General features: G+C 44.1%; 1 protein-coding gene across 1 annotated transcript; it reads left to right on the top strand.

Annotated features, from left to right (window-relative positions):
• SCGN (secretagogin, EF-hand calcium binding protein) lies at positions 1-26,308 on the top strand. The gene is made up of 11 exons (XM_068147753.1): positions 1-121; positions 694-764; positions 12,507-12,599; positions 13,320-13,409; positions 14,916-14,972; positions 15,855-15,932; positions 21,396-21,451; positions 22,846-22,891; positions 23,007-23,066; positions 23,936-24,004; positions 25,351-26,308. The coding sequence occupies exons 1-11, from the start codon at positions 49-51 to the stop codon at positions 25,477-25,479; spliced, it is 822 nt and encodes a 273-aa protein (XP_068003854.1). The 5' UTR covers positions 1-48; the 3' UTR covers positions 25,480-26,308.

The following is a 26,308-nucleotide window of genomic DNA, read 5'->3' as shown; positions in this document are numbered from 1 at the left end:
GGGCTGCGCCGGGACTTGCCGAGCGCGGAGGGCGCCTCCGGCAGCACCATGGAGAGCGGCGCCGCGGGGCCCCTGGACGCTGTCGCTTTCCTCAGCGCCTGGCGGCGATTCGACGCCGACGGCAAGTGGGGACTGGGGGAGACCAAGCAGCAGGAGATGGGCAAAGGGGGTTCAGGGGGCGGCCGTCCGGGTGGGTGCCATGGAGGAAGTGGGTGACTGCCCGCGTGGGTGCCTGTCTCAGTGTGGAAACAGGTGGGTGCAGCGTGGGGTGCCTGGGCTGTTGATAGTGTGGATGAATGCATGAGTCACACTCGAGCTTCACCCCCCACTGACTGCTGGAGGGGTTTCAGAGCCCCTTCTCTTCCTCCTCATTGTGTCCCAAAGTCGGCTCTGAAAATCTACCCTTTCACTCCAAAGTTTTTGCCTCTTCATCCCCTTTCCCTTCCTTCTGCCATTACCTCTTGTGGTTTTCCTGAAAACTTTTCTGTAAGGAAAAATCCTAAGGGAGCTCCTCTGTGCTGTGCCCAGAACCCACATAGACATGAACTGAACATTAAAACCCCCAAGTGGCCGGCAAAGCCCCCAGCTGAGACTCCTGCCATGCAGCCCTAGGTTCCCTGCAGCAGCCCGTAACATGCTTCCCAGAGCTCAGGCGTTGCCATCTGACCACTAACATATTTGGCTTTCATTTAGATAATGGTTACATAGAAGGGAAGGAGCTCGACAATTTTTTTCGTCATCTGCTGGAGAAACTGGGACCAGAAGTAAGTACTGTGTCACACTAGTGGTGCATCAAGCCCAAGGGGAGAAGCTGCTGTGCTGAGAGGTGGTTTGTATTTGTTGTTCTCCCACTGCCGGCCTCCTTAGCAGTCTCCATGGTAAGGGGCTTTTCTCTTGGCAACAAGGTGGTGTGTAAGCAGGTGTGACAACAAGTGTAATCACCTGAGAGGTTCGATTGATTGTTTTCAGTCCAGCAACTGCTGCCACGGTGAGAATGCAGTTGGCATCAGCTGAAGGGGGTGACTGAGAAGGAAGTCATTTAGTGTTGATGAATAGAAACAAATGGAAAAGCACTGGCACACAGTCTGGCAGAGCAAAGGGGAGGACAGAGGGGATGGTTTATTCAAGCCACTGCAGTTCAGCTTTGTTAATATGAGAGGTTTCTTTCCAAGATCAAGTTTTAACAAATACACCATCACTGATTTGAAATGGTCCTTAGGAAGAAGACTGCCAACCTGGTTGATTCTGTGTGATTCTGTGGTTCTGTCTGTATTGACTAAAATGGCTAGAAGCCAGACAGGAGCCAACTCCATTGCTTGTAAGGTCAAAATCTGGCTCTCAATGGTTTCTGGTTTTCTCACTTGGTTTTCTTTCCCATTTTTCACAGTGTTGTCCTCTCTCACTCCCTGCATCTCAGTTCTATCAGAAGTTGCATGACTCTTTAAAGAGGCTAGCTTCCTCAGCTCCAGCTCATCATCAGTGGAGGAGAAATCCTGCCACTCAGGTTACCTTCTCAGAAGTACACCAATAATAGTCTGATAGTGTCCTTAATATTTTTGCTATGCAGTGTGTGCCCAACTAGGAAGAAAAAAGGAATAAGTATTTTCCACATGGAAAGAGAACAAAGATAAAACAATTCCTTTAAGCAAAAAGGAATTAACAGAGAGGGAAAAGCTAGCTGATAAAAGGCATAAATTCATGAGCATCAAGCATAAAATCAGAATTATCCTTACAAGCCAATTAGGATTCCCAGATCTTGGAGGCTACAATTAAAAAGAAAAAGAAAAAGAAAAAAAGAAAGAAAGAAGAAGATGTAAATCATATTTCCAGCATGCTTTTGTTTGGTTTTTAAGTAAATTTGGATGGAAATATTGGCAGTTTCCTGATGAAATGTCTTTGTAGAGCTTGGATGATTAGATGAACAGATAGGCATAGAAAAAGGCTTCAAGTTAAAAAAAATGAAAAGGCACAAGATTTAACAATAAGTGCTAAGAATCACTAGAGACACAGAAAAAATGCTTTGAAGAGAAATTGCAAGTCTCATGTTGTTTACCCAAGAATAATAGATTAAATTAGGAGCTGCTAGTCTTGAGGTATTGAAACACCAGCATAAAGCACGCTCAAATGAACCCAGCAAACATGAGATGCTGAGGAAGAGGCTCCAAATGAGGCAGCAAATGCTCAACACGGCAGGGGGTTGCTGAAATGAGGGACCTCCAAGTTCTCTAGAATGAGCTGGAGATAAAATTGAGGTTTATCTCCTACTACAGGCAGCTTCCTAACGATGAGAGGTTGAGATGAAACTTCCAGCTCCACTCTTGCCCAGGCACAGCCCCAAGCTGCTCTTGCACATCTCTTGCACGAGATTTTGGAGACAGCATCCCACCAGCTGGGTTGCAAACCCCAGTGTGTTACAGCAGGTGTTGTGGTCTTGCTGTTACTGGTATGAACTCTTTTATATCATGCTAAGTATCAGCACACAGAATATGCAAGATGAGGGTGTTCTTACAATGACCAATTCAGCTTTGAGAAATCAAGAACAGTTTCTCTGAGTGCCAAAAGTCAGTGCTCAGATGACTCTGGCTTAAACCAGCACCCTCATCTGGCTTGCTTCTACTGCCTAGGTTTTGCCATTTTAAAAAACAACAAAAAAACAACCCAAACAAAAGCAAAACACAAAACAAACAAAAGAGCTTAACACAAATTGAATACAAAAAAGCAAGACCTCCCTGTCTCCCTATTAAACAGGAAAAACAGGCCCATTCTGGAAGACAGAGCTCACTAACTGGCAGGGAGCTCAGTCTCTCAGGTGGTTTTGGTTTCCTCCCCTGATTTTGTTGCCTATTTATGGCAGCATTTCCACTCAAGTATCCTGACTGACAAAGTGGTATGTTGCTTTGTTCCCCTTTGCCAGCAGTATGGTTTAATTTCTCACACTTGTGTAGGGACAAAAAGGTCTCCTGTCCAGCAGGCAGCAGGCAGAGCGGTCTGCCTTACTGACAGAAAACCCAAGGGAAGTTTTGTTCTGGGACACTGAGAGCAGTCCCCTGACCCCCACCCCTGGGTGTGGGGATTGCCTGTATGTCTGGATTAAACAAAGGTCTCTCTACTAACTTGGCATAATAAGGTTGTCTAAGCTCACTGAGCCATTTGGGGTTCTACTTTGAGAAGAGAAGGCTCCACAGAGACCTTATTGTGACCTTTCAATATTTACAGGTGGCCTATAAGAAAGATGGGGACAATCTTTATAGCAGGGCCTTTTGTGACAGAGCAAGGAATGATGGTTTTAACCTAAAAGAGGGAGATATTCAGACTATATAAAGGGAATAACTTTTTTTGCCCAGAGAGGTTATGGATGCCTCATCCCTGGAGATATTCAAAGGCAGCTTGGACAGGACTCTGAGCAATTTGATCTAGTTAAAGGTGTCCCTGCTCGTTGCAGGGGTATTTGGGCTTGATGACCTTTAAAGGTCCCTTTCAACCCAAACCACTCTATGATTCTATTAATTTTCTCCTTTTTTTTTCCACAAGATTTATGTTGTACAGGCTTGTGGCCATAGTGGGAGGGGTAAAAGATCCCCCTTTACCTTTCTACAGGAAGTCTTCTTTGTAGGAGAAGTAGTGAACTGGAGCTGAGCAGCTCTCTGCTTTAGTGCACATTTTGACATATACTTCTTTGGGTTCTAAACGTTTCTGGTTTTTTGCACAGTAAAAGGGGAAGACAGTAATACACTGGCATAACTTCAAGATGTGTCACAAGGATTAATTAGTGACTGTGTCTGAAGTGCTGTACAAGTGATAAATAATGCTATCAGCACTGGAAGTTGTCTCTGTGTGAATAGTGAACGGCTTCATAATTACATTTTTTCAGCCTGCACTTTCTAAGCTGCTATTTATCTTAATGACCACTGTAGTCCTTCAGCTCTGTTTTTCTTCCCAGCTACTCTGCCACATCCCCAGCTGACACTAAATGCCAGGGGATGGAGCAGCTGGGAAAACAATGCAAAGGGGAGCCTGTTGGAAAGCTGAGAGGTACAGCTTTTCCTGACAGCTCCAACTGAGGAAATAAACTTGAAATACCATCCAGTGAGGGAGGCTGATTCATCATCTTTTACTGAACTATCAAGAATTTAGGAGGGGGAGAGAGGAAAAGCTTTGCAACAAAGGTAGAGCTATGACTAACCCAACCCCCAGATGCTGCTTGCTGTCTCTCCTCTTCCAGCAAAGGGTGATTGCTCAAGACATTTTGGAAAATGGATTTGGTAACATGCTCTGACTTTTGGTCAGCCCTGAAGTGGTCAGACAGTTGGACTAGGTGATCATTGTAGGTCCCTTCCAACTGAAATAATTCTGTTCTATTCCATTCCATTCTATTTCTATACTAGCCTAGTCATTTCTATTAGGAAAGAAATGCCTTTAATTTCTAGCTGTGTGTAGTAGAGTAGAGTAGAGTAGAATAGAATCGAGTTGTATAGACTAGACTAGACTAGACTAGAGTTGAACTGAGTTGAGTTGAATTGAATTGACAAGGTTGGAAGAGACTTTTGAGATCATCATGTCCAACCTATCATCCAACACCACCTAATCAGCTAAACCATGGCACCAAGCACTTCATCAAGTCTCTTCCTAAACACGTCCACTGATGGTGACTCCACCACCTCTGTCTGAGCCTCAAGCTTCCAACCTGCCACAACATGGCTGCTGTGAGTTGCTTGTGCTCTCTTCTGCTCACTCATAAACCACGTTGGGTTTTTTTTTTCTCTCTATTATGGACACCTTTCCATGCATTATCTAATTTTTTTTATACTAAAGTTTAGTGAAAAGGAAATTTTCCTTCAGCACTGAAGGAGTAGTCTTACTGGAACAAGAACTACAGCCCCTGACTTTCTTGCATTGTTCTATATTTTTCTTCTGGATAGAGCTAATTTAGGATTATCCTTTCATGCTCTGTGCTGTAGTTTTACTGAAGCTCTATGTATATTCTTGTAATAACTAGATAATAACCATTCTGTAGGTGAAAGGTAATACATTTTGGGGTTGGATTGCTGAAAGTTTCCATAAAACCAATGAGACAGAGGCAAATGCAAATTTCCAACATGCTTGCAAGGCTTTCAAAGAAAAGTATTTCACTTTGCTTAAATTATACTAAAATTAGACAGAAGACTTTCAGGTGAAAGTCAATTGCCCTCAGCCAATTGTAAGAGACCACGTGTAAAAATACTTGAAGTGTAAATTTGATCAGACAAGCCAGGTATTGGCCTTGTTAGCATCACCCCTGCCCAAAAACAGCTGAGAGGGTCTGAAGTTAATGTTCAGGAGCTCACTGTAAACAGCCATAAAGGATTTGTCTCTGCTTTTTACTTTGAAAGAAGATGAGCACCTTTCACTCTTGCACTTCAGCCCTGCCTTATACAGTATATGACATTGTATTTAAATATGTATTTAGCTTCCTATGGTCAGGAATGTGGCAGGTAGTCATTGAAACAAAGTTTAATGACCAAAATATCAGCCAGCCTCAAAGCCATCCAAAGCATCCTTCCTCTATGTTATATCACCTCAGGAGACCCAGGATCACAGCCCAGGCCTCTGGTGACCAACAGATCAACAGCAAGAAGACCCCTAGGAGAAAACATTCATCTTGGACCCACCTCCAGACTAATTCAGAAATCTAAATCCTGAGTTGACAGTGATTATTTAGATACAAGGAAGAAATTCTTTGCGGTGAAGGTAGTGAACCACTGCAACAGGGTGCCCAGAGAGGATGCTTTCTTCCTGGAAGTGTTTGAGGCCAGACTGGATGGTGCTTTGAGCAATCTGGTCTAATGAGATGTGTCCCTGAGCATAGCAGTGGGGTTGAAACTCAATGACCTTTAAGGTCCCTTCCAAGCCAAACCATTCTATGATTCTGATTACTGACTGCAATTATTTCTTTAGGAGTAGCTTTTGTCAGCCTTGATTGGCCTGACCAGTTCTTATTCCTGTGCCTGCACATAAAGGCACTGCAGCATCTTGAAGTACCTCTAAATGCAAACTCAAAATACCTAAGGGAAAAAACAGGCATGGTGTGTTTTCATTGCCCAAGGGCATGCCAAAAAACTTTCATCCTAGTGGAAAGAGCAGAACAAAGAACCTGTCCAAAGCCTAACCACAAAGCCATGACGGCACAGCAAAGGCTGTTACAGCCTTTGTTGGATGCTGGTGTCATCCACATGAAAAAATATTTCCCAGATATGTGCTGATCTAACCTAAAAAAAGAACCAAAACACAAGACAGGATGACAGGATAAGCACTCTTATGCAGGATTACAGTAAATCCTAACCAAACTACAGGGCCAAATTCTCAAGTAATAGCACTGCAGTTCAGTAAGCAAGATTGGCCCAAATGAGTAGAATAGAATAGACCAGACCAGACCAGGTTGGAAGAGACCTTCAAGATCATCGCGTCCAACCTATCATCCAACCCACCTAATTAACTAAACCATGCAACCAAGCACCCCATCAAGTCTCCCCCTGAACACCTCCAGTGATGGTGACTCCACCACCTCCCTGGGCAGCACATTCCAATGGCCAATCACTCTCTCTGTGCAAAATTTCCTCCTAACCTCCAGCCTAAACCTCCCCTGGTACAGCTTGAGACTGTGTCCTCTTGTTCTGGTGCTGGTTGACTGGGAGAAGAGACCAACACCCACCTGGCTGCAACCTCCCTTCAGGTAGTTGTAGAGAGCAATAAGGTCTCCCCTGAGCCTCCTCCTCTCCAGGATAAGCAACCCCAGCTCCCTCAGCCTCTCCTCATAGGGCTTGTGTTCCAAACCCCTCACCAACTTCGTTGCCCTTCTCTGGACACGTTCCAGCAAGTCAACCTCCTTCCTAAACTGAGGGGCCCAGAGTAGTTGGCTCAGAAGATGCAGAGTGAAATCCCATGCTGATGCAGGCAGTCCAATGTACAACTGCACAGGTGAAATGAAGTCATTCATGTGACTCATTGTTTTGATGCCACATGATTTAAAGAAGAGATGTTTAAGAATAAAAAAGAAGTTCTTCTGAGGTCAAAGTGTAGGTTACTGATGGCTTATCTGGTCTTTGCTGGCCTCCTCTTTATACTGTGGCTTTTGGCATATTAATAGCTGGGTTTATTTTCCAACTAGCCCTCTTGGCAGGCATAATTTATTTTCATAGCTCTTGTAGGAACTTGATATCTCTATGACTCTTTAGCCTTTCTATCAGATTTGGCTGAAATGTAGTTAGAGAAACACGTGCTCAGGCCAGAATTTTCAATTTCAGATAAGCCTTTTTTTTTCCCCCCTTTGCCTCCCCCCCCCCCAAATGAAACAGGCTATAATAATCACATTTAGTTTCTTCTTGCCTTGTATACTCTTATCAATATAGTTGCTTGCTTCCAAGAACTGTGTCAAGAAGAAAAAGAAAAAAACAGTCTGTAAGACTGTCTCGATCAGCAGGAATTAAATGAGGCATCCCTTTTCATCAAGCAAGAAAGGCTCCAAAGTGCTCCATTGCATTCACTTTTTATTCTCCAAGCCAAATGACTCATAGTTATTTTTTTTTCCATCAAGGCAAGATGCTGCCAAGCACAGGGATCCCTTGAGGAGCAAAAATTTAATTAGACAGCGTGAGGCGAAGAGTTCAACAATATAAAAGGAATGAGTTAACAGAGAAGACAGATTACAGACAGGTTTCGAGAGCCATAACCAACCAAGACAAAGGAATTAAATGCTGTGGAAATTAAGGAACAAAATAAAGTAAAACCCAAAAAAGTGATCATGCCCTTTCAATTATTGCAAACAGTATTAAAAAACAGATTACCTTTGTGATGCTGACTACTTATAAAAGGGTTTGAGCAAAAGAGAAGACTGGATGTGGAAAAGAGGAAGCAGAAAATTCATTTGTTATGGTAACATAAAGCATAGGAGCTTTGCTCTGCAAAGCTCTGTGGAAGAGTGTCCACAGTAAGACATTTATTCCTTAACTCTAAGAAATGTTTGAGCAAAGCCACAGCAATGTTTTAAACTGTGTACTTTCATGAGGACCATAATGACATGGCCCTCTCCTCATGGTATGTAACAAGGATTTCTTCCCTGACTGGACAGCGAGTACGTGCAGTAACTCTTGGAAATCATGCAGCATCTGACCTGCGAGGGTCCAGGACAGCTGAAGCTTTGCAATTCATATGAAGCAACCTGAAAAGGAGTTAAAGGATCGCTCTAGTCCAGGCTAGCTCCCATCATCATTATAATAGCCCAATGAAGATCATATTTCATGGAAACTAGCAGAGAGTTGTTTGTGGTGTGGTTTTTTTTCCCTTTAAATGAGCCTCAGGAAGATATTGCCAGGGGTTTACTTCTGCTGCAGGACCCTTTCTTGCCAAGCGCTTGGTCTCCCAGCAACTGCACTGTTCCTTAGCCCAACTCTGCGCAAAATTGAAGGCAGATCCTAGTTCAGCTGTGCTCTCCAGACTGTGGTAGGAAATCCTCTTCATTACAGTGTTGATTGTTGATAAGTGTTAGCATCTGTATAGCTGTTTCTGCCGCCAGTAGGCAGCAGATCAGGGGAAATTGTGCTTCTCTGTCAGGTAGAGCTATTACTTCTTGATTAAATCCTCCTCCAGAAACTCAAGGCGTTGCATGCAGCATGGAAAACAAGGAGTGGCAAGGAGTGCCTCTGCATACAGACAGATAGCAGAAAGGATGCAACAGCATTCATTTAAATGTTCACAACGGGGAAAATTTCTCTAGCTGCCAAAACTTTATCCCAATCAGTGAACGCTTGTGAAAGCGCTGCAAACCTTTGAAACTGGGGAAGGAGCTGCTGCTTGAGCCAGGCAACATAGTCAGGAGAGCATTAGCTCAGACAAAAAAAAGAAATCTGTGCTCAGATACAGCTGGCTACTTACTGTGAAGGCATTTTTGCCTGTCCCCGCTCATAGAGACTAGAAGCAGGAATTTGTGTTGTGCTCTTTGAGCAGTTGCTTTCTGTCACAGAAAAATGGTGCTTTGGGGTTTTTTTTGTTTTTCCTGTTGTAAATCATAGTGCTTGAATCAATGGAGTGTGAGCCTGAGGCATTTGAAAGCAGAGCACGTTTGGCTTTTAGGCTTTCCTGCTTGTTGCAGTCTGTTGTTGAGCAGTGAGTTAATAATTAAAGGGAAGGAAGGACAAACAAACTTCCTGGGGAAGCAGGTGGCCGTAGCGCTTTGGCGCAGCACCTGTGTTTCTGTGTAAGTGCTCTCTGGGCCTGCCTGCAGCTTTCCCCTTGCTCTCCTGCTCCTCATCTTTCTCCTTCTGTCATAGAGTTTGCCCCAGTGGGAGGCAAGGACATATTTACAGGAGCTGAAAGGCAGAGAATAAAAAAAAGGGGCTTCTTGAATGGTAAGCTGTCAAGTTTCCATCTTTGGCCTCCTCTCAGCAACTTCACTGCAGAGTGGCTGAGGCAGCAGCTGGTGCCCCAGTGCAGCCCCTCACTGCCTTCAGCATCCCATCTCGGCTCCAGCCCCATTTCTGCCCTCACACATGCCTGGCTGGTTGCTGGATCCCTGCCTGGGCCATGCCTGCAGGAATTGCCTCAACTGCAATTTCTTACCTGTGAATCATTATTGTGTCCCTTTTAGCATTATCTGAAGACATCTTTACAGACCACCAGTGCTACTGAAAAAAACCTGCCCAGTGTATTTACATAGCTGTAATTGGTTGCTATCTCTGCAAGACATGATACAATTTTAATTGTCCCCATATTGTCTCTATTTCCCCTCTGACTGCCTTTTTTTTCCCTCTTTGTCTATCTACTGTCTTCTAAATAGAGCTAAGAGTTTCTTCTGGGGTGCACCCTCTTAAAGCCTTCCTAGGACTTCCAGGATATTGCACAAGCACAAATAGCACCAGAGACAAGATACTTGACTAGTGAAATGCTGCCTCAACTCCCTAAGTCCTGTAATATTGCATAAACAATACTTCTGCCCAAATACTTTTCTCCCTCTGTTTCTGGAGCATGCTTTTGTCTAGGTGTGAAGCTCCTGCTGAACCACTCACAAGCTTCCCAGCATCTGTGTCTCACTGGGGCAAGGCCACATCCCCGGTTTGGAGGCAAAAACTCAGAAATGAACGAAATCCAAACAAACCAGAGAATTGAACTCACTCCCTAAGCTCTCAGGGCAGGATCAGACTCCAGCCATCTACCTCACTGTCCCTATTCTGCCCTGCAGACTGCTGAGGATGCCCCACCAGAGACTGCAGACCTCCAAAATGAGATTACAGAGTCAGTAAACACAGCAGGAATCTGCACTTTGTGCCCTTGCTTGGACAAGGAGAACAAATCATGCAGAATATGTGCAAGGGTTTTTCCAGCCTTTGAAATGTTTTTTTAATGGAAAGGGAATCAGAGTAAGCTGCTGGTTTGCTCCACCAATAAATCAATATTGGAGACCAGGTCTCCCAAACTTGATTTCTGCTTGGAAGTGGCATGGCCTGTTGGATGTTGGGTGGTAAGACACTGGAACAGGTTGCCCAGGGAGGTGTTAGAAGCCCCATCCCTGGAGGTTTTTAAAGCCAGGCTGGATGTGACTCTGAGCAACCTGATGTAGTGTGAGGTGTCCCTGCCCATGGGAGGGGGGTTGGAACTAGGTGATCCTTGAGGTCCCTTCCAACCCTAACAATTCTATGATTCTATGTTTGGTTTGCTTGGAGTATTTTTGGTTTTGTGGTTTTTTTAAGTGTTTTATTTTTCACCTGGGATTGGGGTGGGTTTTTTTTTGGTAAACATAAGGGTTGCCTTTAAAATCTAGTGGTCATAAACCAAGGTGCATCATTCTCACTGTAAAAGCTTATAACATGCAAATAATTTTTCTCTGAGTACACATCTTAGGAAGGCCACGTTGTGCAATATTCAGCTTGTGTTCCTTGGGATGAAAGATTTGGTTCTAGTAGACCATTGTCACTTGTGTTTCCTAAGTAGAATATTTATCAACAGAGACTGTCCAATTTGCAAAATCTGCTGTGGCATAACCCCTTGGATTAAAAGCTGTTGGAGCTGTGTAAATGTCTCAGGTATTTATTTCTTTACTGTATCCCATGGTTTAAATCAGTTAAAAACAAAACCAAGAGGAGGCAGTCCTATTTTTATGCAGATAACAATGTTCCTGCCACACAAGGTTTACTGAAGTGGTGGTTAATGGCTGACAGGAGGGTGGGCAACAAACCTTATCAAATGATTAACCTGCACTCCACAGCACACTCTTCAAACATCAGCTATGATTCACGTTTCAGAAAGAACTTGTCCTGCTTTAACAATAATTCCAGATTACTTTGCCAGTTGGTTTACCTAAGGACTGGGAGGTGTCTCAAAGTGTCAAGGTGCCATCAGCAGGTAATTTAAATAGCATGAGGGCAAGTTATAATGTCATGGGGAAAGAAAACCACCTCTCTGTGTGTGTGTGTGTGTGCGTTCAGTGGTATGCTGTGTCACTGATGTCCACACTAGTGGGGAGGCAGCAGTGAGTGCCTTTGAAGGGTTTCTCTTCAAGTGTTGGTAGGAACATAAAAAAACTCCTTGTAAAAAATGCTACAAATGTATGCCAACAGCCAACCTGGGTTCTCTTCCTCCCTCCCTCCCTCCCTCCCCTACCAGAAAAGGCCACCTTCCTCAAGGCTGGAAGAGGAGCCAGGATCTGCTCGGCATGGCACAGAGAGAAATGTTGGACTTCGTGAACTGCTTTGGCAAGATTAACTAGGTGGTCTTCCCAGCCCCCAGCCCCAGAGCCCACCTGGCCTTTTCCCCAGAGTGGAGAAATTGTACTTTGTGCAGCACAGTCAGACCAGATACCCCAACAGTTACTGCTAAGAAAAAGAAATCATGCCTGAAGAACCCCAGCATTGTATTTCACCTGTCACAGCCTGTCAAAACACAGAGCCTGACAAGTCCTGAAAACTCCTGACTATGTATAAATTGATTATAGGGTTGAGCAGCTGAAAAGGGAGTATGAATTGCTTGAAATTCTACGCTGTTAACCCAGAAACACTGACAGGGCTTGGTGCCAGGTCTTGAACCAGTTGACAGGCAATAATAAGCAACAGCCTAGTTCCACTGACACCTCTCAAGGCTGATGATCTACAGAGATATAGTTCAAGGATGAGGATACCTTCCTGAAAAAAACACAAGTTGAAAGTGAGTAGCATGGGAACCACTGTAACACACAGTCAAGAGTAAAGAAACCCCAGTGATATAGTGGAAACAGCTGGCTAAGGAAGCATCACTGAAATATTTCAGGGGCTTCAAACACTGCTCTTCCAACTGAAAGCTTAGTTGCTGCAAAGATATTGCATAGGACTTATTTCCAAAAATTCTTCTGCACTGGTGTATTTGTGGGCGTATAGAATCATTACCTCCAACCGTAAGGAGGCAGTGAGCCTCGTGGTTATCCACAAGTAAGGAGAGATTTCCTCCGGGAGACTTTTCTAGGGCCTCCAGCCTTTCTCATGCATGTGTTGTTTTCCCCATGGCAGGGCACCATCACAGAAGAAAAAGTTCAGAGGATGAAGGAGCAATTCATGTCTGCCTATGATGTCACCGCAGATGGACGCTTGCAAATTCAGGAGGTACCTCTCCCCAGCCCCAGCCCAGGATTTCTTTTATGGAAGGACTCAGAATTAGGACATACTTTTTAGAAGAGCCTATAGAAATAGGACAAGAGCTAAGAGTTTCAAACGAAATAAAGGTAGATTCAGACTGGATATAAGGAAGAAATGTTTTACAATGAAGGTGGTGAAGCACTGTAACAAGTTGCTTGGAGGGGTGGTAAATGTTTCCATCCCTGGAAGCATTCAAGGTCAGGTTGGAAAGGGCTTTGAGCAACCTACTCATTGGAGGTGAGGTGGAACAGATAGTATTTAAAGGTCCCTTCCAACACAAGGCATTCTGAGATTCTATGACTAGGGCCTGTAGCCAACTTGGGAGATATAGAAGATGCATGGATGAGAAAGAGGTGAGTCAAGGAGTGCTACATTAACCAGATCTCTTGATCTGAGATTTTACTGTGAGGGTGATGGTGCATGGGAACAGGCTTCCCAGAGAGGTTGTGGAGCCTCCTTCTCTGGAGACTTTGAAAACCCATCTGGATGTGTTCCTGTATGCCTTCCCTAGGTGATCCTGCTTTGGAAGGGGGGTTGGATCTCTAGTGGTCCCTTCCAACCCCCTAACATTCTGTGATTATTTCTAAGGTTTATTTTTGCCATACTGAAAGAGCAGCCACCCAAGGTTTTTCTTTATTTTCATGATTTGAATTGGTTTAGGGGTTTCCTAATGTATAATTTTCCCAGCTTGCAAATATGATCTTGCCTGATGATGAGAACTTTCTGCTGCTTTTCCGACGGGAAGCTCCCTTGGACAACAGTGTAGAATTCATGAGGGTATGTATCTCACATGGCCTCTTTCTCTTGCATACTAACAGCTTCTTCAATGTTCATCCTTCCACACTGCACAGAGTATAGCATGGGGAATAGAATAGAATAGAATAGAATAGAATAGAATAGAATAGAATAGAATAGAATAGAATAGAATAGAATAGGATAGAATAGGATAGACCAGGTTGGAAGAGACCTTCAAGATCATTGCGTCCAACCTATCATCCAACACCACCTAATCAACTAAACCATGCAACCAAGCACCCTCTCAAGTCTCCTCCTGAACACCTCCAGTGATGGTGACTCCACCACCTCCCTGGGCAGCCCATTCCAATGGCCAATCACTCTCTCTGTGTAGAACTTCCTCCTAACCTCCAGACTAAACCTCCCCTGGTACAGCTTGAGACTGTGTCCTCTTGTTCTGGTGCTGGTCGCCTGGGAGAAGAGACCAACCCCTACCTGGCTACAACCACCCTTCAGGTAGCTGTAGACAGCAACAAGGTCTCCCCTGAGCCTCCTCTTCTCCAGGCTAAGCAACCCCACCTCCCTCAGCCTCTCCTCATAGGGCTTGTGTTCCAAACCTCTCAGCAACTTTGTTGCCTTTCTCTGGACACGCTCCAGCAAGTCAACCTCCTTCCTAAACTGAGGGGCCCAGAACTGGACACAGTACTGGGTATTATGAAAGCAAAACACATTTTGACCTGATCAGGTAAAGAATGTTCTACATCATTTACACTAGAAAAGCAGAGATGTGGTATCTAGGACTGGAGTAAAGGCCCCTGGAGAGTTCATTAGACTTTGCAAACACTTTCAGCCACCTATCATGCCACCAGAGACAAAACCTTACAGTAAAATCTACCCACTGACAAATTTAGCCTCATTGGGAGCCACAGCCAGAGCTGCAGCTCCTAACCTGCAGCACAGCACAGAGCAAGAGGGCACACCAGGCATGCTTTGTCCTGAAGCATTAGCCTGGCAGGGCATGGAATGGACATTTCCAGAAATTTGACCATCTGAGGAGCACAGGCCCATGAGGTTTCCTTAGCCTTGCCAACTACCTCTCCAATCTCTGCCCTAAGTAACTCAGCACAGAATTTAAGTTTGGGGTTTTTTTTTCCCAAGACTGCTCGCCTTTACTTTGAGTTCACATCCAAACTGGGGTCTTCTGCAGATCAGTGGCCAGCTGTGTACAGACTTTTACTCGGGGCACTAATAGAAGCTGCATGTACAAATTAGGGAAGAAACCCAGAGTGGTTTCTTCATCTTTTCTTCCTTTTATAGACAGTGTGCATTGACTCTGTGGTAGCAGCATGCTCCATGCACAGCATCCAAGTGAGAGTAAAAGCTATTGTGTGGGAAGTTTATTTTATTTCATCTACAATTAATTAAATGTTGGATAGTGCAACAGTTTGCTCATTGTGGAAGTCCTGATTTGAATCCCTGTGATCTATCCCCCCTGAGCAGATGACTAACTGCAATATTTATGTGGTTGTATCAATCTACCCTGTTCAGATCTGGCGCAGTTACGACGCTGACAGCAGTGGATTTATTTCAGCTGGCGAGCTCAAAGTGAGTTATTCTAACAAGTCTCTCTGGGCCTGGTCTACAGCTCACTGATGGCAACAGGAGCCTTTCCATCGACTTTACCAATTTGCTGACTTTTTGTGCAGTTGACAAATGGCATTTCTAGGTTGCTCATTGTGAGTTTAAGGGCTGAGGCCCCTCCAGCCTTCTAGCAGGGCTGCAGGGGACTCTGCGAGAAGGAAAGATGCCCTACTGTTGCCCTTGATGTCCTGCTTCCCCCTTGCTTTGTCCTATGACCCCACTTGTAGAACACCAAGCACTCAAAGAGCCTCCTGAGTGCTGCTTTGCCTTGATTTTGTGTGTGTGCCCCTCCCAGCTAAACCGAGCCACTGAAGTTTCTTCACAACCTCTTCCTGAGCCTGGAGATTTTCTGAACACTGATTTCTTTGTAAAGCTCAAGCTACTGAGGCAGAAGCCTGTTCAGAAACCACAATTTCAATGCTTTGAGGCAGTCAGAAACCTACCCCTGGCCTGTAGACCCTGCACTGACATCTCAGTGTGTGGCTCCAGCCTGTGCCCCAGTGAAGGCATATGAGGATGTGTGTTTTCCTGAATGGCAATCATTTTAATTTGAGATCAATTAGTAAATACTGTGGGACTTCTGTTACCTTTTGATTATCCTGTGAGTTAATTATGACTCATTCCCATATGCCCGCTCTGGGCAAGTTGGATAACTTTCTAACTTAGCTGAAAGAAATAAAGAAAAGAAAATGTTTAACTAAAACCCAGTGAGCTTTGTGTGAAACTGAAGCAGTAATCAGGAATGTGAAATTAGGCTCATGTAAGTCTGGTGAATTTGCGTTGAATTTCTCACTGCTCTTTCTTGAATTTACTCTGAAGAGAAAGTTGTCTCTTTCCTTACTGCAGGATTTCCTGAGAGATCTCTTTTTGCAGCACAAGAAGACAGTTGCTGAAGTAAAGTTGGAAGAATACACTGATACCATGGTAAGAAAAGATAGAGTTAATACTGTGGGTATTATAGTACTGCCTAACAATCTCCTTCAGGATCAAGGTACATAGGGCCATAAATGCCCTCTTAAAAGGTGCATCTTCCCCAAAATATCCCTGTAGGAAGTTATCACATGCTGCTGCTGTTTCTTATACTGCACTGGACATCAGCTGTGAGCAGCTTTTCAAATATTTTTGCTTTGAGCTGAACAGTTTCCTATGAGAAAACAGATCAAATTTACACCAGAGCAAACTGAGCTCCAAAACCCTTTAAAAAAATAAATAGGTGAGGTGCAGCCTTCTTCAGGTGTGTTCATCCTTAGAGAGAGCTCCAGCTCCTTCCTTGCTTCCCTCCCTCCCAGCTAGTCCTTCTGTCCCTAAGACACAGGCTTCCTGCTGCTTCCCTGAAAGATGGGGAGGTTGAAAGCTTTGACTCTTCCCCTACCTTATTGCTTTTATACTGCAATCAGCATCATAATATTTGGCGCCAAAATTAGCATCAGTCACCTGGATTTCAGAGCAACTTATTGTATCTAGATACCTAAGAAGAAAAAAAAAAAGGGAAAAAAAGAAAGAAAGAAAAGAAAGGCAAGGGGAAAAAGACCAAACCAGGCTAATTTCTGATGTCATGCTAGAGGCTATCATTTGGGTTTCAGTAGCAGACAACTACCACTGCAATTTTCTAAATGATTTTCAGACGAGACTGCCTCGATTCTTGGCTCAGCATCAGTGCTTGTGCCTAAAACACAGCTTGGTATGCAAGCAAACAAGGAGCTGCCCACATATTTTGCAGTACCATGTTATGTATGCATGATGCATCTGTGCCTAGAAATGTGACCCATTAGAGCCAAGTGAAGAGCTGTACCATTATAGAAGTGTATAGATTCCTCCCCACCCCCATATTTATAGGACAGTGAAGGGAGAGGAATGCAAGCTGCAGAAATAATTTTCCAACTGGTACAGCTTGTAAACAATAAACCCCCAGGAGCTATAGCTAGAATACAAAGCTTTCCTGTAGCATCTGAAAGTAACAAATAGCTTTTATGCTGCTCCACTAAGGTTTCCACTCCGAGGGGCTGAGCTCTGATCAGGTGCTGGGGAATAGGTGACCTGAAGCTTGTAGACATGGGGTAGTTAATTTCCTTCAACTCTTCCCATTCCCATAATTTGCCAAGAAAGATCTGCATTTCCACTGCCCCAACACAGCTAAATATCAAGGCAGCCCAGGGCTGACAGCCAGGAGGTCTGGTTTCTATTCCCTTGCTTTTTTATAGATTGGCTTTGTGTCTTTGGAGAGGCAGTTCAGTCCCTGTGTTACAGGAGAAGATTTGATCTGGGAAAAGGGATGTTTTGTATATCTGGGGAAATCTATGATCTGAAACACTAATCTGCCTCATGAGGACAGAAGTTTGGAAAGCCACAATGCCAAAAGAGTCAGGGAAGTTAATGGGTATTAGAAAATGAGGATATGGAAACTGCTTTCTTTCCTTGTGATTCTTAGCTATAAACAGAAGAGCAAGGATGTTCATAAACACACCTGATCACAAGATCTAAGGCAGTATGTGAAACTGCAGCATGCATAATCTTGCTCTGTAATATCCTGTGGTGAAACAGAGGATATGAACTCTGTGTGTCACAGCAAAGCAGCCACACAGGCGGCATCTCTGTAGCAGCAGACAGTTTCATGGAATCATTGCTTGGGAACTTACCTGAAGTGGGAGGGCAAAATTACAAGGAAGGAAGATTCAGTCTTACATTTGCAGTGCTAGGTTAAAAAGAGAGAAGAAAGTCAAGGAGCCAAAAGCAAAAGTATGTCAAGCCCCAGGGCAATGTGAGCCCTCTGCTTTCTCTCTGCTTTCCATGTGAGGCGGGGAGCTGCCAAAGTGCAAAGTCCTGATGGGACTCGGTTATCATCGGCACTCTCTGGGAAAGCAGGGGGACAGTGGCCCTTACATTTAATTCCTGAGGCCTTACAGAGTATCTTTAGCAACCAGCAGCACCAATTCCTTTAAGACAGAATGGGAATACATATATGTATCCCCCGTTACTTGATTGCCACTGTTTCATCTGTTTAAAGCATGAGGTTTGGGGGACAAAGACCTGCTACAAGGTATCTCAGGGTGGCCCATCTATCCAACAGTGGCTTTCAAGGGCTATTGTGATAACATTCAGTTGAAATAATCTGTGCCCCCAGGAGCAGTAAACCCATCTGTCTCCACAGGAATTTGCAGATCTCTGCACTCCTTTCTGTATGTCAGCAGCTGGCTGTATATATCTTGAGTAGCTGATGATACACTGAGTAGTTACTGAGTGGACCCTAGAGCCTTAGAGCCTTCTGGAGAAAGGGATAAAAGGGAAAAAGACAGAAACTAACATTTTAAAGAAGCTAACCCAGGCATGAGAATCTTTTAAAAAAAGAAAAGGGAAAAAAAAAAGGCAGCAATTTCTAATTCTGTCCTGGGTATTTGCAGCTGTAGCTTCTGAGAAGTGTGAGCAGATCTCACACTGCCCAAGGCATGATAAATACCTGCCACTTACTTATGTGGCTACGACCTCATGCCACATTAAGAAAAACAGGGAAGAGAGAAATTGAAATTTCCTTTGGAAAAGACTGGCTGTCCCTAGAAAGGAACATCACTTTGTGAAGCTTCTTAGAAGCCATTTCTTATGAAGCTCTTCTGATTCTTTGTGATCTTGACATTTTCTCTTCAAAGAATGCTGATATAGATCAGGGATTTAATGAACAAGTGATGAATCCCTGGGAAGAAAAACAGGTAGTGAACACATTGCCATAGCAGAAGCAATTCCTCTTGCTGCTGTGCTGTGTGTGAAAAAGAGAGGACCCACACAGCTGACGGACACAACTGAGGGAAATCTGCCACCTGAGTGCCTTCTAAACTTAATCCCAGCAGTGCTATCATCTCCAGTTTGAGCAACAGACTTGCTGTGGCATAAGCCTGGGGAAATGGAAAATCCTATTTAAGCTCAAACTTCATTTCTGTAGATCAAAACCAACAGAACTCAGAAGCCTGCAGGCTTTTGAACACTCCAGCAGATTAAACACCTTGGTCTTTTATTAGGAACCAAAACACCCAGAAATCCTGCACTAAATGACTTGTCTAGATTACACAGGTGATCTGGTCAGGCAGGGCATTGACCTTTTGTCCTAAGGCCAACTTACTGGTCACAGGGCTGTCCTGTTTCTCTGTAAAAGCCACTGTGCCCCCATCCTTCTCTAGGGAAAGAAGCCACAGGCAGTCCTGCAGCTTGAGAAGGTGTCTGGCTTTATACACACTCAATAACTTTTATACTCACCAGTCAATTTCAGTTACAGCTGGTGGGTACAGGTGCCCCTGCAACATAAAAGTGTGAGAGCAGGAGGTCAGGCAAAAGCTGACTCTTTCCATGTCCCACCTGAGGGATAAAACACTTCATTGCACACACAGAACCAGAGAAGATTTAAAAGCAGGCTTCAGTGAGTGCCCCGATAACAAAACTATTTATTTTGATTATTTACTTCTTTCCTCATCTCTGTTATGGAAAATAATTCAGATTTATAATCTTACATCACCCTTCAAAGCATATATGTGTTTGCCACACCATGGCGTTTCAGAGCCCTTCTTTACAACACTGGGCCGGGAAAGCGGAGATATTTCCTTTGATGATTTCAAAGCCAAAGGCAGTTTTGATTTTGCATGTATATATATTAAAAATAACAAAAAAAGGAGAGAGAGAGATAACAATTCCTATTTTGCAAACCCAGCTCTTAATTTATACTCTCTCTGCCTCCAAGTGCACAGGCTACATTCACACAGACAGAACTAAGACTTCCCTGGTGCACTGCCTTTAAAATGTCAGGGAGTTGATTTGTGCAAACACTTTAAAACACGGGACAGCTCGACAGTGAAATAAATGCATCATTTTATAAAGCATACTGCTGGATGCAACAAAGCTTTTAGTAAAAATGGAGTGCTATTTAAACATGCCAAACCTTATCCTTAGCCACATTGAGATGTTTCATATCAGCCTGGCAGCACAAATACACCTTTCAGGAGTGTAAACTGAAAATCCATCAAGTTTCACACATCAAGATAATGTCTAAAGGTGAAAGTTTAAATTAGAAACCATCTCATAATGATCCCAAATACCTGATTCTCCCATGGCATACACTTTGTCACCTCTGCCATTCTTTGTGTACTTATGTACACAATTAGCAGAGCAGATCAAACACTCACATGCTTGAAATTTGAACATTTAATTAATAAACATCTCCCCAGGGTTTTCCCTAGTAATGCAGCCCAAGATTGCAGTGGGTAAGCATGAGCTACATGTTCCAGATAAGAGGATTAGGTCTATCTTATTAGCTATAGTAGCTGAACTAATTCAGTGAACACTCGTCCATCTTCCCCACATGTTTTCCATGGAAGTCGCTGGACAAGAACTATCTCAGCCTAGCTCCTCCAGCCAGACTTTTATCTTCTCTCTGCTGACTGGTATCAACAATATTAAAATACTGCATACATTTGAAAAATTTATTTAGGATACTCGTTGCAGAAAAAAAGCCAAACCTACTGTAAATGCAAAGATCCTCTCTTAGTATTGTGAAAGCATAGCTCTGACCTGAAGGAGAGCAGAGAAGGAAGCTGATTAGCTGTTAGCAGACATGGTCAGCCACTGAAAGTTTAATGTTAAGCTCAAAGATAGGGTGCAAATAAAGCAAATTGACTGGGGATGTTGCTTTTCAATAAGCATTCCCTGCAACAGGCTTTATTTGTGCCTTGCAAAAAAACACAATACCAAATGCAATAAACACACACATTATATCCGGTGGTGACTCATGCAAAAGATCATACTAAGGAAAAGATAACATTAAGGGAAGGATGGCTTCTGTATTCACACAGATTAACCTCTTGGCTTTGGCACCTGAACCTTCTTCACAGTCTTAGCACGTTCCCACAGCACACTTTGAGCTGAGCAAAGCCCACCAGCTTTGGTGGCGTAAAACCCTGACCCATGTGCCTATCAAAAGGTGACATTTGCACCTCAGCCATTTGGTAGCCACAGCAACAGTCACAGATAAGGACTGAGTTGGGCTGGAAGTGTTTGGAAGTTCCCCTGTTTAGTCAGTATTATTTTCAGGGGCCATGCCAAGGCCAGTATTCAATTTCTCAAGGTGTTTGCTTGAGACCCCTCTTTATCCTCATGTAAGGTGAGAAGAGAGTGATGCTGGTATTCGATTGCTTGGGCTTGCACTGGCAGAAAGCAGTAGGGGGTTGTCCGGCTCTTGTACCACCCTGGCTCTCGGTGCTAACAGAGAACACTGTGCTGCCTGGGGTTTGGGTAAAGCACCCCAAGCAAGCAGAGGTGAGGCACCAGGCAGAGCAGAATGCATACTGGCTTTTTGGTATCTGTGTTCTCCTCTTAGGCCATCTGTTTTTTCTCTGTCTTCTTGGTTTTTAGATGAAGATCTTTGACAAGAATAAAGATGGGCGGCTGGACCTCAATGACCTGGCAAGGTAGGCTTTAGTAACATTGCCAGGGTTTTCCACCTCCCAATAGCAGATCCAGGGCAGGTGATGAACTCCTCTAGGGATGTGCATTTGAATCCTGCTTCCTTTAAATTCGATTCAGGTACTCTGATGTAGGTATCCCAAGTCTCTATGCAAATGGGGCCCATAGGAATATTCTGAGAACCTATAGCTGATGACAGTGAGCAATGCCAGGACCTCTTTGTACATCAGCAACATGCTCTGGCACAATCTATGTTGTTTCTGCAAAGCTCCTCAGAAGGTGAGAATGGAGACAGGAGCACTGTTTCTCCCAAAGAAGGACGGCAATCCTCATCAACAGGGTCACGGGTGTGCATTTATTTCACATCATTGTGCACAGCAGGGATTACAAATAATTTTTTCTGCTTGTTTGATGACTAAAAGTGCCACTGCAAAGGAGTTTGCCAATGCCAAAAAGAAAAGATTTGGAGAGATAAGGTGAAGACAGCTATGAAAGAAGTAGGGGACTCAGCCAGGGGCCTCTGCCACTTTTCTGTGCTTGATACCTCAGAGACTTATATGATTTCACTACAAATGGAGAGTATGCCTCTGTCTATAAATGTATGTGCAGAGACTGGCACTTTAAACATGCAGGTCTTAAACCACTGATTTGGGGGATGAGAGGTGAAAGATGCTGGTTTGCCACCACCACTTTCTGCAGAGGACCGTGACAAATAACTGCAGTGCATGCGGCAGTTCTCTTTGACCACTGAATATATGAAGAGAGAAATAGAGGCAGAATGGAGAATAAAAAGGTTTGCCCTTACATTTTCCTCTTAAGTATGGTTCCCTACTGCCTCATTACCCAGGCTGGCTGAGGCTCCTTTCTTGTCTGAACCTTGGGGTTAGTAGAGCAGCTAGAAAGAGAAAAGGTTTTATCAGTGCTTTGAAGAGCTTTGGGAGGGGAGGGGAAAAAAAAGAGGAATTGGGCCATCTCAGTGCACAGACCTGTATTACTTTGGTCTTTACTTTTACAACCACCAATTCTCCCTCCAACAGAGAGTGATAAATTACTCTTCCCTTTAACGCATCACAGCAATTCAGTTACCAGGAATGATTGTCTGGTAGCTCCTGCTTCAGAAGCTTACAGCCTCCACTGCACTGGACCACCAGAAGAGTTCTGGGAGGGGCAATGGTACTAAGAAACCCATCTGCAGTGAGCCAAAGGGCACTCATCATACTGCATCAGACAGGGAGGGGGGCAGCTGTTCCTGTATCAGCCCTCCATAAATAACACCACAGGCAATTTTCTTTTTTTTTTTTTTTTTAAAGCCTATAATCTAAAATCTCTTTGCTTCACAAACCAGAAGAGAATAGTTTGTGTGCAAGGGAAAGATCATAATTTAAATCTCTTCATTCAGGATTCTGGCACTTCAGGAAAATTTCCTTCTTCAATTTAAAATGGATGTAAGTAGCACTATTTTTCTGATACATCAATCCCATCTCTCTCAGCTAAGATAACCTGGGCCCAACTCTGATCTTTTTTGTTTGTTTTCCATACGCTTGTCCTCCCTGCTTGCAGGCTTGCAGCACAGAAGAAAGGAGGAGAGATTTTGAGAAGATCTTTGCACACTATGACGTTGTGAGTCCTGGAGGCCATTCCATTGCAGTCTTTAAATTACACAGATCTAGCATACACTGCTCAGATTTCTTAGTCCCACTGGGTGCTGTGGGGTCATTCAGTAAATGAAGCTGTGCATGAGCCCCTGGGCCAAGGTGGGGACAGAGAAGCATGGTGCTCAGAGACTTCATAGCAAAGGACCCACTCTCACTTTCTCCACCACCATGGCCAGCACTGCTGCATTAGCCACCCCTCTCTGCAGGAGCCACAAGGGCTGTACAGCATTCTTGGGAAGTTTGGGACCCGCATCACCATGTGGTAGTTTTAGGTAGTTTTAGTTCCACCCCACCACACACCACCACCTGGAAAAACAAAATGCCTTCCAGTACTGAACCAAGGGCTGTTTAGGGAGTATGTCCCAGGTCAGACATAACTACTTAACTGCCTGTTCGAAACCAGTAACTCGGGTGCCACTCCTGACAGTGACACAAGTCTCTCAGGGGGTGACCAGCAAGCCTTACAAAATGGTGGAAGATGTTGCTCTAATTTGAAGAGATTATTTAGGAAAAAGGAAGTGATATTAGAAAGAAATTCTTCAGTGTAAGGGTAGTGAGACACTGGAACAAGTTAACTGGAGAAATGTGGATCCCCCCTCCCTGGAACTGTTCAAGGTCAGATTGGACGGGGCTTTGAGGAACTTGATCTAGTTGAAGGTGTTTCTACCCATGTCAGGGAATTTGGAGCTAAATGACCTTTAAAGGTCCCTTCCAACCCAAATCATTCTATGATCATTACACTATAAAGCTTGGTGACCCAGTGGACCTACTGACCAGTAAATATTGTAGTGTTTTTGACTCATTGGAGCATTTTGATATTTATCCTTTTTCCAGAGTAAAACAGGAGCACTTGAAGGCCCAGAAGTGGATGGGTTTGTCAAAGACATGATGGAACTAGTCAAGGTAGTTTCATGGCTCTTTCTGTTTTTAATACATTTTATGTCCAATTGGAAGGTTCTTGTGTGGGTGAACTTGTGTAACAGAGAGACTAATGAGAACACACAGTCAAGTGTCTTTATTTTTTTCCAGCAGCAGAACTAATGTCATTATCTCAGCATAAACACCACAAAGTATTTCAACATATCACAGAAATTCTACCTGACAAATTAATATATCTTCACTCAGCAACTGTATTTAAAGAAAGCCCATTCTAGCTCACACTATGAATTAGGCAGATGTTACAGCATCACAAACTGTGTTGACATGGATCAGTCATTAGAATTTCTTTCTTCTGTTTTCACTGTGGATGTGATCCTCACTACTGTGACCTCATAGTTCATTACCTCATCACAAGGCTGCACTTGAAAATTACTTGAGCTCCACCTTTAAGCAAGAACATCATAGCCAGTACATCACTGGCTCTTACAGACAGCAGAATTCATCTGCATTGGATTACCTTGAGTTGTCAGATACAGTCCAAGGTAGAGCTTTTGATGCAAATATAGCCTGGCCTTTGGTGCCTGCTGAGCCCAAGCCAGTGCATTTCCACCCAATCTGATGTGACACTGGGTTGCTTGCACTCCCATGTCCATTTAGCAGAGCAGAGGTTGCAGTATGTGCTGATGGCTCTGTGTGTATGTACATTATAGCCAAATGGTGTGCAGGGAAGGGTGTGAGGACAGGCAGGATGTTGGATTTGTGGTCAGCATGTGTGTCCAAAGGAGAAAAATGTGTACTTTCCTTCATTAGCATTGTTCTTGGGCACTGCAAGCTGTGCATATGAATTTGATCTCACCCTGAAAAAGTGGGAATCAGAGGAAGTGGTGCAGGATTAGGAGCACAGAGACAAAATAGCCTGTGAAGTATGTCTAACATTCATTTGATCCCCTAGAAGTATTTTTATGCTGCTTACTAGCCTGCCAACAGAAATGCCACCTGCTTTGTGAGGCAGGGTTGAAGGAGGAAATCAGATGAAGCACAGGCCCAGCAGTGCAGCAATCTCTATTGGACATCTCTCTGCAGACTTTAGTTTGATACAGGTCAGATACTGACAGCCTTGACTAAGCACAAAAACTACATTGCATTTCCATACAGTTAGTCACAATCCCATACCCCTCCTGTTTTTGGAGGGTGACCTTTCCCCTATCCTCTGTTCGCTTCCCCACTGTGTGTGCGCTGCTGTGGAGTCAGGCCATTTGGTCACTCTTCCGTGGGTGAATTTCCCAGCTGCCACACAGCCTGCTGTTTTACAGGGCTGGGAAATCCAGGGCTGTTTCTTCTCTCAGCACTGTTTTCTGTTTTGCCTGCAGCCCAGCATTAGCGGGGTGGACCTGGACAAGTTCCGCCAGATCCTACTCAACCACTGCGACATGAACAAGGATGGGAAAATTCAGAAATCTGAACTGGCTTTGTGTCTTGGGCTTAAAATTAACCCATAGCCAGCAGAGTGCTCTTGGTTGTGTTTGCCTTGTGAGATTTGCTTGCTGCTCCTCGTAAAAGTGTGTCCGTGCTGCTGAGCGAGTGGTGAGGAGCCAGGACACCACGCTGTTGGGCACGAGAGCGGCTGCATGAAGATGCAGCAGAGTGGGATTCACACAGAGGGCTCCCTGCTCCACCAGCCCCTTTGTGATGTTCACTCACTGCCACCACTTGTGAGACCCCTTAGCAATGTCTCTCTCCATGAATTGCACAATCATTCAGGTTGGGAAAGATCCTCAGGATCACCAAAATCCAACCATAACCCTACTCTACAAAGTTCACCACTAAACCATATCCCCAAGCACCACATCCAAATGACCTTTAAACATATCAAGGGTTGGTGACTCAACCACCTCCCCAGGCAGCACATTCCAATGTCTGAACACTCTTTCCATGAAATTTTTTTTCCCTAATGTCCATTTTAAACCTGCTCAGTCATAGCTTGAAGCTGTTCCCTCTTGTTCTATCGCTAATCACCTATGAGAAGAGACCAGCACCAGCCTCTCCACAATGTCCTTTCAGGTAGTTGAGAGAGCAATGAGTGCATCAGATGCTCAGAAAAGAGGCTGATCTTCTGCTACCCCCCATGAAATGCTCTCCTGGCCATCCCTTAGGGTAGAGATGAGCTTCTCCCTAAAACTGCCATGGCACTGCTGTCTGAGTGCAGCTACTGGGTGTTTCTGATGGTGCTCTAATATGTGTGAAGTCATTACTTTGGTGAGTGTCATGCTTTGTGCATTTAAAATATTAGATGGATGACGGTGTATTTGTGCAGAAATAAAAACCAGC

This window comes from Melanerpes formicivorus, unplaced genomic scaffold, assembly GCF_026170545.1.
Source record: "Melanerpes formicivorus ecotype bairdi unplaced genomic scaffold, bMelFor1.0.p_v2 SCAF_15, whole genome shotgun sequence".
Taxonomy (NCBI): domain Eukaryota; kingdom Metazoa; phylum Chordata; class Aves; order Piciformes; family Picidae; genus Melanerpes; species Melanerpes formicivorus.
The sequence above is the reverse complement of the archived record's forward strand: the minus strand, read 5'-3'. Positions and strand labels throughout refer to the sequence as shown.

Coding starts and splice junctions, on each gene's coding strand:
- SCGN (XM_068147753.1), top strand. CDS start 49: ATGGAGAGCGGCGCCGCGGGGCCCCTGGACGCTGTCGCTTTCCTCAGC. Junction 14,973..15,854: donor TTTCAGCTGGCGAGCTCAAA/GTGAGTTATTCT, acceptor TCCTTACTGCAG/GATTTCCTGAGAGATCTCTT. Junction 24,005..25,350: donor ACATGATGGAACTAGTCAAG/GTAGTTTCATGG, acceptor TTTTGCCTGCAG/CCCAGCATTAGCGGGGTGGA.